Source organism: Rhinolophus hipposideros, assembly GCF_964194185.1.
Source record: "Rhinolophus hipposideros genome assembly, chromosome: 20".
Classification (NCBI taxonomy): domain Eukaryota; kingdom Metazoa; phylum Chordata; class Mammalia; order Chiroptera; family Rhinolophidae; genus Rhinolophus; species Rhinolophus hipposideros.
Window position 1 is genome coordinate 38,033,706 of NC_138066.1, and position 12,369 is coordinate 38,046,074.

General features: G+C 50.2%; 1 protein-coding gene across 1 annotated transcript; it reads left to right on the forward strand.

Moving 5' to 3' along the window:
- The first annotated feature begins 7,367 nt into the window (after window positions 1-7,367).
- FZD2 (frizzled class receptor 2) lies at window positions 7,368-10,753 on the forward strand. Its single transcript, XM_081028215.1, has one exon. It carries the CDS (start codon window positions 7,689-7,691, stop codon window positions 9,387-9,389), a length of 1,701 nt encoding a protein of 566 aa, XP_080884341.1. The 5' UTR covers window positions 7,368-7,688; the 3' UTR covers window positions 9,390-10,753.
- The last annotated feature ends 1,616 nt before the right edge of the window (window positions 10,754-12,369 follow it).

Sequence of the window (12,369 nt, forward strand, 5' to 3'; positions counted from 1 at the left end):
AAAAATACTGGTGAGCTAGGGGTACAGGGGAACGGGGCTCTGCTTGGTACCCAGGAGTCCAGGGATTTAAATCTCCACCCTCCCTCTGAGGTGGACTAGTTGATCAATACACCCAGGCATTTCTTCAGTCATGACCTGTTTTCTTCTCTATTCCAACTTAGGCACTGACATTCACGACCCTTGGGACCCGATTTTGATTGCAGAGTTTCCATTAGAGAGCACCTTAAAACTTGAGGAGTTTAAGGATTTGCTAGAGAAAGAGCAAGGTGAAACAGAAACAGGTGACAGAGAGGAAGGGAGGAGAGATGGCAGTGCCATCCAAAATGGCCTTGAGTCCCCACTGGAACTCAGTGTTTTTCAGAATCCACGTTGAATTTCAACACAAAATAATTTATTAAAATAGATTTTCCTTTTCTTTCTCAGCCATTTTCTCTTCTTGGCTCTTACTCCCCATCCCTGGCCCCAACCCCCCAGTTCTGAGGGAAAGACCACAGACAGATGAAGTCCTGGCTTCCTCTCCTTAGCCCAGCCCCACATCTCTGGGGAAGGGGTCTCTTCAAGCCAGAACAGGGCCAAGGCTGTGGGGCCAGGCTGCCTGGGCCGAGGGGTGTTCCTCCTTCCCAGGGGGCCCCTCCCACACCCAGCTCCAGAAACCCAGGGTCCCCTTTAGAAGCATCTGCAGCCCAACTTAGCCAGGGTCCCCCAGGCTGATTCTCTCAGGACAAGAACAGGCTTTCAGGCTGGGGGGAGGGAGTCAGCACTCCTACCCCCCAGTTAACACCACAAAGCAGTGTCCAGGGAAGGAGGGGGAGTGGGCAGGGCTGGGGGGTTGGTTAGAGAGCCAGGTCCTTGCTAGTAAATCAAAGTTGGTTTCCCAGATGGAGCTGCAGCCGCTTTGATTTCTCAAGTCGCCCCCCTCCCCCTCTGCCTCCCCTCACCCCCAGCTCCATGGTTTCAATTCCTCCCTGAAAAGCAGTGGGGCCTCCTTTCAAACCAGACCAGCTTCTCCAACTCCCAACAACAGCTTAAGTTACAGGAAAGAGAAAGGGGAGGGGGTGAGGTGGCCCAGCCTGGAGGAAAAGGAGAGAAATTCTGGGAGAAGCAAAGGGGACAAGGAAGAATGGAAAGAAAGAAAGATAAAGAAAGAGGGAAAAGAAAGAGCAAGTTAGGAGATGGAGTGCAGCCAGGAATGAAAGTGTGTGCTCTGCTGGAGCAGGAGGGGAGCCCCAACTGGGAAACAAACCTATCTCAGTCCTCCTTCCTCAGTGAGTACCCCCACAGGCATCACTCCTTACAACCCCTCCACATCTACAAATCTATGATTCAAGTTCCCCCATTCCTCTCCTCTTGGCATTAGATTCTAGAAGCTTCCAAGACACAAGATATCTGACTCATTCATTCCCACGGACCCTTATTTCCTGGGCCAATAAGGCATAGTCACACCTAAGAACCTCACTAACAAACTCAGCACTGATTTTTCAGCTTTGTTTCCCCCCCCCCCCCCCCCCCCCGCTTGCCCACACCTTGCTTTTGCTGGGCCTAGGCAGGTGCTAATTAAAGTCCTTAATTAATAGATCATCTGTTATATTTGTTTAATCCTTTTGTGGCACATTTTGCCATCCAGAGACCTTGGAGAAGGGTGCTGGAGAGATAAAGGGGGTAACACCTGCACTCTGCCAACTCTACACTCCCCCTCTGTCCCCATAGTCGGGGGCAGCCTTGGTACTTGCCAGGGGTTGGGATGAGGTGCTATAGGGGACTTAAAAGTGGGGGCTTTAGGAGTTCTAGGCCCTATTATTCAGTGTCGGACTCAAAGGGCCGGTTCCCTGAGAGCTCAGTGGAGGGTGGATTCCAGTTCTTGGTGGCCAGGCTCAGGGAGAGAGCAGGATGGGAAGATTCTCACAGAGCAGAGGAACACCTTGTGGGCTGGGGAAGGGGATAGCTACGTAGATTCTCTGAAGGCTCAAACCTGTTTTCCACAGAGGGTCTAGGACCTACCCCACTGAGAGTAGAGTATTTTTGTTACCCAAAGAATAAAACCTCTAAGGATCTCAAAGTACCTGAAAAGAGGTTCTCTTCCTCACTCTTCCCACTCCTAAACAGATGCACGCACACCCCTTCCCCTCTAGGATGGAAGGACGTCAGTGCTTCGGGAAGGAAAGAGTACCAACCTAGGACTGAGGAAACAAAGAGGGGACCCATAACTCTACTAGGAAGGATGAGTTTTCTGGAAGGAAGGGGTTCTAACAGGAAAGAACCAAGGACGCAGGGATGCATGCAGTTACCTAAACTCACCCCCTTGGCAAGTGAAAAGGGAAAGTCCAGAGACAAGAGGATTTTTGCATAAGAGTGGGGAGCCTGGGGCAGAGCCCCCATGTTTCCTTATTTGGGAGAAGTCCCTGTGCTTTCCTGAGCGTGCCTGCGGTGGGCTGGTTGTCATTTTACTTATCTGTAACACACAAGCCTTTCACCTTGTCAAGGTCGCATCAAGCAGGGACCGTTTCAATGATCCAAACATTAGTCTCACAGCCCCCTACCTCTGGCCCAAAGGTAAAATCAATCAATGTTTTTCTGATCCTCATACAGATGAGGGAGCAGAAGTTAAGGAAGGAAAAATGACTTGCCTAAGGCTCCTCAGCAGGTGTGGGGTGGAGCCAAACCTGCAGCCTGCACATTCTGAGCCCCAGACCAGGTTTCCTTCCTCTCCACCAGCTATTTGGTTTGCTCTTCCGTCAGGTTGTGATTTCTACTGCCGCAGACCATCCCATGGAATGGAGTGTGTAGCGTCTTTACAGGGGGCACTCAACAATTATTCCATATATCAGATTTGTAAGCCGAGAAATGATTGACAGTCTTGCCCCAGGATTTGGGGGAGAAGTGGCATTGGCACTGTGCCCTGGGGACACTTAGGCTCCCAGTCCACAGCAGGAGCCCAAGACCAATGAGAAATGTTTCTCAGGGTGGAACAGCAGCTCGATTTTCCATCAGACGGTTGTCTCCTAGACTGTAAGTTCCCTGAAGCTGGACCCTGGGTCTCTGCAGACTTTGTAGGCTTGCATATAATTTACTGGATAAAAGTAATAGCTATGATTTACCAAACTTTTAACCTACGAGCAGATCAAGTGAGTGCCATATGCCATATCATTTAATTCTCACAACTGAAACAAGGTAAATAATAATTCTGACTTGAGGCTCCCAGACCAGCAATAACAAGCCTGTGACATTCTCTTCTGGCTCTACCACTCCTTTTCAATCTCCTTCCTCCACAGTCTCACAGTCCTTAAATGTTGACATCCCCAAAGCTTTGGTCTTTCCACCAAATCTGCCTTCCCTAGGTGACTCCAACTGTAGGCTAAAGGTATCAAACTATGTCTAGCCCAGAGCTCCCTCTTGGGCACTGGGTTAGAAGAGCCTCCTGGGTTCTGGGCACCTTCCCCTGGACATACTACAGACTGACCTGGCTTAACTGTGCTCATTATCTACCCTGTCCCTGTATTTCCTACCCTGGTTAATGACATCAGGCCATCTAGGTCAGAAACCTGGGTTGGGCCCTCCCTTATCTCTCTCTCTCTCCTCTGCCTCTACACTGCCACAGCTCAGTTCATACCCTCACCATCTCTCACCTGGTCTCTTGCAATCTATTCCTCACTGGTACCTCTGACTCGTCACAGCTGCCCAAATGCACTCTCTAAAACTTAAGTGTGACCACTTCCCTTCCCTAAACACTCCAGTGTTTCTCCATCTCCAGGAGGTCAGACTGTGTACATGGTATCTAAGGTCCCCGCTTATTTAAAACCTCGTCTGCCATCACTCTCCCAGATGTACATGGGGCTCTAAGAGGGCTAAAATACTTGTATACTTGTACACCCCACCCATTCCATCTATTTCACCCCACTGTAAAATTGTGGGTTCATATTTCTACAACTAGTACCTTACACATGGTCCGCAGAGCCCTGTGGGTCTGATACTTGTTGGCCTCTCTTTTCCTCATCCTACTTTACTCCTCACTCCAACCACACAGGCCTCCATTGTGTTCCCCCACCCCCAACTCAGAGTCTCTCCCCCATTATGCTTTTCCATCACCACAGACTTTCCCTTCACAGCACCAAATCCTGTGGCAATTTTACATCCATGTAAGTGACTATCTGATGGACGTTGAGTCTCTCCCACCAGAATATAAGCTCCACAGGAACAGGGGTTCGGTCTGGTGGTCAACATATATTTGTTAAGTGCATAGAAGAGCACAATTCTTGTAGACAGTAGAGGTTGTGTGGTGTAGGAGACAGAACATAGCTTTAAGAGCCAAGCAAGCCTGGGTTTAAATCATAGCTCTGCCACTTCCTCTGTGATCTCGAGAAAGTGGGCAAGTTTCACCTAAGGTCCAATTCTTCACTGTAAACAAAATGCAGCACCTACTTTGTAGGCATATACATGACGTACGGGCAATGCTTAGCAGGAGCTCAATAAATGGGCAATTACCCTAGGTACCCAAGGATGTTTGTTGAGTGAATATTAATTAATGTAGTTTTTTGTTTTGAAAGGTGCTTCATGATTGTTATGACATTTGTTTTTGTTATTCAGAAATTATTTTGGATGTGTAGTCTCATATTTTAAAAATCTGTTGCTTTATCCCCACTTTGCAGATAGGAAAACAGATTCAAAGAAGTGAAGTGACTGTTCCAAGGCCATGCTGCTAGTGGTAGTTAGGGATCAGGTCCAGGTCAATGCTCAAGTTAATTAAAAAAGAAATATCAGAACTAAGAGCTATATCTATCAAATGACATCATGAAGTGTTTAAATAGAGAGTCTGTAAATGTCCTTTAGTTACAGAATTGTTTTAATCAAAACAGGTTGATTAAAAGGCAGGTTGGCGGAGTGAAAAGTGCTGTGGGTAGGCCTGCCGTCTGATGATGCAGCCTGTGGTCTTATTCACCCCCAAGTCCCTCACATGAAGGACAAGGGTAATCATGAAATATCGTGGTTTCAATTTCATGTAAAAATACTAGATATATGTAAGATCTTCATAGAATCATTTTCTTCTGGGATACTATAAACTCTGAAAGGGCAGGGAGGCTACCATTTTCCTCTATGTCCCCCACAGCACCGACCACAGTGGTTTGAAATAAGAAAACCCCATAAAAGTGTGTTGAAAGTGTGAAAGACTGAGTGAATGAAAGAATGTCTTTTATTTTTTCCAGTTCCAGCTCTCCCTTTGCCTTGGGGGTAGCTGGGGAAGGATAACTGTCACTCAAGCCTGACCCTAGGGCAGGAAAACAGGTTTGTCATGCAAGGAAATCGAAGATGCTGCATTTCCATTAGAGATTTGCTTTCAATTTCCTATGGGACTCAGCTTCCTAAGTGGAGTGTAGAAACCTATCTTATTCATGTTTGTTTTCACTGCTCAGCTTTGAGGCTTGGTACTAACTTATGGATGCCTTGGAGGTAGAGTAGGACAGAAGATCTGAAGGAACAGCACCTCAGGCTTAGTTTGGGCCCCGCAGAGCAGGAGAGCATAACTTTTCCATCCCCAGATGACTCCGGGACAGAAGTGGACTTATGGGTGGAATGGAGAGCATAGGCATATCCTCCTGATTTTGAAGGAAAACTTCCTAAAATAATGAAAAGTCAACTTCTCCAGGATACAATAAGAAGCATTTTCACGTTATGAAAAACCTGAAAAATCTGTACTGTATATCATTCAATCAAGAAAAAAAAATCAAATCCTGTCAAACCTGTATCCGTTGTATGAATCCACCTAGAATTTTCTTCCTTCTCGCTACTCCTTTCTTCTTTCTTTCCCTTACATTTCTTTTTGTTGTTGTTTGTAAAGCAATCCTTTTCTAGATCAGAGCACGAAACAGTTCTCCAGGCTGGGAGGATTTGGCCCATACTGAGAAGCAAAGGGTTTTTCTAAACTCAATTTTCTTTCTTCTTTTTAAGTAACCACCGGCCCCCCTCCTTCCCTGGGGAGAGACAATAGAAATAATTGATCCATCATCCAGTACTAGACCCAGGAGATTTACATGCAAATCCTCCCTCTTCCCGCAAAACTCCCCTCTCAAATTTAAAATCCTAGAAGGGGAAAAAGAAAAAAATCTTTAAACTAGCAGGAACCCTGCTGACCACTGCCACCCACCCCAAACCAGGTGAGAGCTGGGGGGAGGGTGATAATCCACAACAAACCCCATTCTCCTCCCTCACCACTCACACCATCCCTTTCTGGTGTGGAATCACTTAAGATTTGGGTAAAACTCTCCTCTCTCCCAAGAGACAATATCTGGAAGCTTTTAGGGAGTGGAGGCAAAACTGGGGAGAGAGAAGCAAAATTCCCCCAAACGGCCTAAGAAAGTCATCTCTTCACCCAAAACAACCCATCACCCCCCACCCCCCACCATTAACCTTCGATTAAGACCTCCTCTTTATGGCAACTAAACTTTACTTTGCATAATTAAGATTTGCCTCGGAAGGGGGAGGGAGAAGCCGCAGCTCCCGACCATTCTCCTCCACCTCACCCCTCTCACACCCCCGCCCAACCCTCCAGCTCCGGGCCTCTAAGTTCCTGAGTTTTCTCACTTTGAGGTGCCACCGAACACAAAGAACCATAATGGGCTCCTTTGTGCTCGCTACGGGGCAATTACGCCCCGGAGTCCAGGCCCCTTTAAGAGCCTCTTAAAGAGACAGGCTCTCATTTTTCAGAGGGTTATTTAAGGGTGTGTGTAGGGGGAGGGGCGAGGCAAACTCCTAGGGGTCTACCTAAAGAGTGAAGTGAAACTTTTGTTTGGACTCCATGAGAAGGGACTGAGAGAAAAGTCTTTGTGAACTGTTAGTTTTTTAAATGTCTCTTTTTGAAAAACTTTTTTTTAACTTGAGATTTTTCACTTGATCTGAAAAATTGAACTGAAATAGATGGGGTTCGAGGAGCAGGGGCGGAGGCAAGGATTTAAAGAGCCCCTACCCTGAAGAGCGCTTTGGCCCCCGGAAGAAAAGTGATCCAGGATTGAGTGGCTTGGGTCCGCGGCGGTTCTGGGGAATGCCTGTCTCCGGATCTCACCGCCTCGACTCAGGAGAAATCCCGTGCTGGGCAAACAGCCCTTAATATAATAATAGCTTGTCTCTTTAAAAGCAAAAGGAGGGGGGGAAAGTTTTGTTGGCATCTGGTTTCTGAGCTCATTATGTTGTGGTCGACCAATCCAGCCCTCGGGGCTGGTCCTGGGGTTTAAATCTGATTGGCCAAGAGCACATTTTGGGATGGTACTTAGAGCTCGACGGGGCGGTTTCAAGGTTCCCTTTTTGGGGGGCTGAGGAGAGGGCGGGGCCGCTGGCGGGGGCCCCCTTGAAACCGACTAATTGGGATCGGAGAGGCCGAGGTGAGGGCTGGAGGAAGGCACAAAGGAGTCGCTGGGCGGAGAAGGGAGGGGAGAGGCGAGAGGAGGAGGAAGAAGAGGAGAGAGGGCAAGGCGCGCGCGGTGTCTCCGGCTGCTCAGTCCGACCGCGGCGAGCTAGCGGGCAGGCGCGCCGCCCCCTCCCCCGCCCGGCCTCCCCAACTCTGCGGCCGCAAGCAAAGTTTGCAAAGAGGCGCGGGAGGCGGCGGCCGCGCGGCAAGGCGGCGGAGGGGAAGGAGCGCGGTCTCGGGGCTGGGGGCGGGGGCGGGGGGGCGCCGGGGAGCTGGGTGGGGGGCGGCGGCCAGCATGCGGCCCCGCAGCGCCCTGCCCCGCCTGCTGCTGCCGCTGCTGCTGCTACTGCCCGCCGCGGGGCCGGCCCAGTTCCACGGGGAGAAGGGCATCTCCATCCCGGACCACGGCTTCTGCCAACCCATCTCCATCCCGCTGTGCACGGACATCGCCTACAACCAGACCATCATGCCCAACCTTCTGGGCCATACGAACCAGGAGGACGCGGGCCTGGAGGTGCACCAGTTCTACCCGTTGGTGAAGGTGCAGTGCTCGCCCGAACTGCGCTTCTTCCTGTGCTCCATGTACGCACCGGTGTGCACCGTGTTGGAGCAGGCCATCCCGCCGTGCCGCTCTATCTGTGAGCGCGCGCGCCAGGGCTGCGAGGCACTGATGAACAAGTTCGGTTTCCAGTGGCCCGAGCGCCTGCGCTGCGAGCACTTCCCGCGCCACGGTGCGGAGCAGATCTGCGTGGGCCAGAACCACTCGGAGGACGGCTCGCCAGCACTGCTCACCACCGCACCACCGCCCGGCTTGCAGCCGGGTGCTGGGGGCACCCCAGGCGGCCCGGGCGGCGGCGGCTCGCCCCCGCGTTACGCCACGCTGGAGCACCCGTTTCACTGCCCGCGCGTCCTCAAGGTGCCGTCCTATCTCAGCTACAAGTTCCTGGGCGAGCGCGATTGCGCGGCGCCCTGCGAGCCCGCGCGGCCGGATGGCTCTATGTTCTTCTCGCAAGAGGAGACGCGCTTCGCGCGCCTCTGGATTCTCACCTGGTCAGTGCTGTGCTGCGCCTCCACCTTCTTCACCGTCACCACGTACCTGGTGGACATGCAGCGCTTCCGCTACCCCGAGCGGCCCATCATTTTTCTGTCTGGCTGCTACACGATGGTGTCCGTGGCCTACATCGCGGGCTTCGTGCTCCAAGAGCGCGTGGTGTGCAACGAGCGCTTCTCCGAGGACGGCTACCGCACGGTGGTACAGGGCACCAAGAAGGAGGGCTGCACCATCCTCTTCATGATGCTCTACTTCTTCAGCATGGCCAGTTCCATCTGGTGGGTCATCCTGTCGCTCACCTGGTTCCTGGCAGCGGGCATGAAGTGGGGTCACGAGGCCATCGAGGCCAACTCGCAGTACTTTCATCTGGCCGCGTGGGCCGTGCCGGCGGTCAAAACGATCACTATCCTGGCCATGGGCCAGATTGACGGCGACCTGCTGAGTGGCGTGTGCTTCGTGGGCCTCAACAGCCTGGACCCGCTGCGGGGCTTCGTGCTGGCGCCTCTCTTCGTGTATCTGTTCATAGGCACGTCCTTCCTCCTAGCCGGTTTCGTGTCACTCTTCCGCATCCGTACCATCATGAAGCACGATGGCACCAAGACCGAGAAGCTGGAGCGGCTTATGGTGCGCATCGGCGTCTTCTCGGTGCTCTACACGGTGCCCGCCACCATCGTCATCGCCTGCTACTTCTACGAGCAGGCCTTCCGAGAGCACTGGGAGCGCTCGTGGGTGAGCCAGCATTGCAAGAGCCTGGCCATCCCGTGCCCGGCGCACTACACGCCGCGCATGTCGCCCGACTTCACCGTCTATATGATCAAATACCTCATGACGCTCATCGTGGGCATCACGTCGGGCTTCTGGATCTGGTCCGGCAAGACGCTGCACTCGTGGAGGAAGTTCTACACGCGTCTCACCAACAGCCGGCACGGCGAGACCACAGTGTGAAAGGGTGTCCCCAGGCCAGAGCCGCAGTGCGCTTTCCTCCGCCCGGGGGGGCTCCTACAGACTCCTTATTTTATTTTTTTAAATAAAGAACAATCGAAACCATTTCTTTTTTTAGGTCGCTTTTTAAAGATAACTGCCCAACACCCCATCAGGTTTGTAATTAAAATTGTAAATAGTCTTTGTAAATTTAATTATATATTTTCTATTTAAAAGAAAAAAGAAAAAAAAGGAGCAACGAGGGGCGCCAGGGCTGAGGAAAGGGGGGTGGGGGGGTGTTGAGGGGGTTCTCGCCGTTCCTCAGTGCCCTTTCAAACACCACCCCCACTTTGGTTCGGATTTTTTGGTGATTTGGCAGGCCTGGGCCAGCTGGAAGAGGTGTTGGCTGGTTTGTTACATTCAACTTCTAAAGCCACATCCGTGAGCCTTCTCACTGACGCTGGGCCTGGGGAAGCTGTTGGATACTTTTGAACAAGACTTAGTTGGATTCTCGTTTTATTTTTCTTCCGCCCTTTCTCTTCGCACTTGTCCTGTCTCCTTCACTCGATCTTTGGAACCCTCTCAACGGAGATGAAGACGTGGAAGAAAAAAAAAAACCAACGGGTGGGGTGGTGGGGAGAGGGCAGAGAGCGTGTGTGGAATGGCCTCCACCCGGCTGGCCCACTCCCCTGCAGGCAGGAAGATCTTTCTCCGTGACTTTTCAACTCGCTGCCTCAAGCGCTTGGAGTGAGCCGAAAGTGCTTTGTGAAGTGTATTTTGAAACAAATACACCCCCCACCCATACACACATATACACACACACACACAACCTTGAGTACTGATCGTGACCGCTTCCACTTTTAGGAGGAGCATTAATTCGCAAATATTGGGGTTTGGTGATGCACTTTCATCTCTCCCCTTCCTCTGCAGACTGCTCCCCGCCCGCTCCCCACACCCCTTCAACCGAGTATCTTCTCTGGCATTAAGGTTAGCAGTTTGTGTGTTATGTGTGGGTTTTTGTTGCTTGGGTTTTCTTTTTCTTTCTTTCTTTTTTTTTTTTCAAAAAGCAATAAAAATGGGTTGGGTTGGAGGGAGGGGACTGATGGGCTGGTGGGATTTTTAGTTTTCCTTTGACAAAAGACTGGTTTCTTTTCAAACTTGTCCAGAAAGAAGAAGAAGAAAAAAAGTGGGTATCTTTGCTTTGGAAGAAGGCTCTGGGCAGGCTCTTTGTGACTGTGGGGGTGGGGTTGAATGTTTACATGACATTCTATATCTCAAGATTGATAGAATGTTTATAACAGATGTTTCTTATCTTCCTTCTACCCCCCACAAATAAAAGTCAAGACTTTTCTTAAAGTATCTTTGACACTGGTATGAGAATTGCAGTTTCCAATACACATAATTTCCCCCAACTATTTGGAATATTTTAGAATTTTAACTCCAAAGGATTGATTTGAGGGTCAAGGGGGTGGGTGGAACAAGTATGCCACAGAACTCAATTTTTCACCATCTCCTGTTTCTTGATAATAGTGCAAATTAGAAGCTAATAATCATAATAATAAAGTGCATTTAATTATCTTCTAGCAATCTTAGCTCTTTAATTGTTTTTAACAGGGTTGTAACTTTTTATTAGTTTAACCAAACCACACCTCCTCCTTCCCTTTCCCCGGACCTACTTGGTTGGGGATGAGGTGGAGAAGAGGTTCCCTGCCCTAGACCTTGCTTTTTTAGCTAAATGATGAAGGGGAGTATGGTGCCTTAGCCCCCTTTGTTAGCAATCTTTGGGACGAGGGAGAAAGTAAGTTAGACCCCTACTTTAGTGTTTGCGTGTGTTAGTTTATGTTGGGGGAGGGGATCTGGAAATGTTTGGTGGTAATTGAAGTCGTATGTGGGGCTTTGTTTGGAATTGTATGAAGTCTGGGGATTTTAGCAGAGCCCCCTTCCCAAAATATATAACCTTCCCCAAAATCATTTGTGCTGATGGCCAACATTACACGTTAAAACTAGCTTTTCTCAAATGGTGATATGTGTATGAAGTCCCAATCTGAGATTCCCTCAACTATCAAAGAAGCAGGCTAGGAAGGTGTCACCGCCCTGTAGCTCCATTTGTTGCAAAATTCTAAAGGAACCCCACAAGGGCTGCAGGAAAGAGTTAAATTACAAACAAATTGTGAGTCCCTCTCCTGGAAAGAATGGTGAAAGCCTGTGATTGGGGGGTGAGGGGTGGATTTTCCAGTGGCTGGGATGGAACCTAGTGGGAAGAGGAGTGCTGGTCTCTGTTGAAGATTTGGGGAGGAACTTCCCCCACCTCTAAGCCCCCAGCACCCCAGCTCTGTGTGCTTTAGGTACATTTTTCAGGGAACATCTATGCTTTCAGTGGGAGGAGATGGTAGACTAGCAGTAATAACCTTTTCCTTCCCAAGTGGGGGTGGGAGGGAGGAAACTTTGGTAAAGATTGTTCTTCTCAACTCCTTAAAATCTACTGCCAATAGAGGAAGAGGGCTGGAGAAAACTGGGGGGGGGGAGTTTTATGGAGGAGGGTAGATGATAATTGCCCCATGGAAAGGAAAGTTCTTCTAGATGTCCTCCCCTTCTCCAAAGGGATAGCCTTACAGAAAGTAGTAGGGAACTCCCTCCCTACCTGCTCTCATTGCTCTAATGAAATAACTCTTAGAGGAAGGGAGGTGTTAGCTCATGGAGTAGGAAATTTAGGGGAGAAAGTGCCTGGAGCAGAAACCCAAGGTAAACCACCTGAGCTCACTGCTATACTGGAGAAGGGTCTCCACTCCCTTGTTTGGAAAACCCAGTTAAGCACATGGGCTTGGGGGTCGGTTACTTCAGATTCCTAGGTCTCCCTATGGGTTGGGTAGGTTTTAAGTAGGTAGGTGCCTCCCTCTGGAAGAGTGAGGCTTTGTCTAATGGAGGGTCAAGGGCCCAGGGGAAATGCCCTTTACCTGAGGTCCCAGTCCTGGGGCAGGTCTCAGACCACAACAGCTTTCTACCG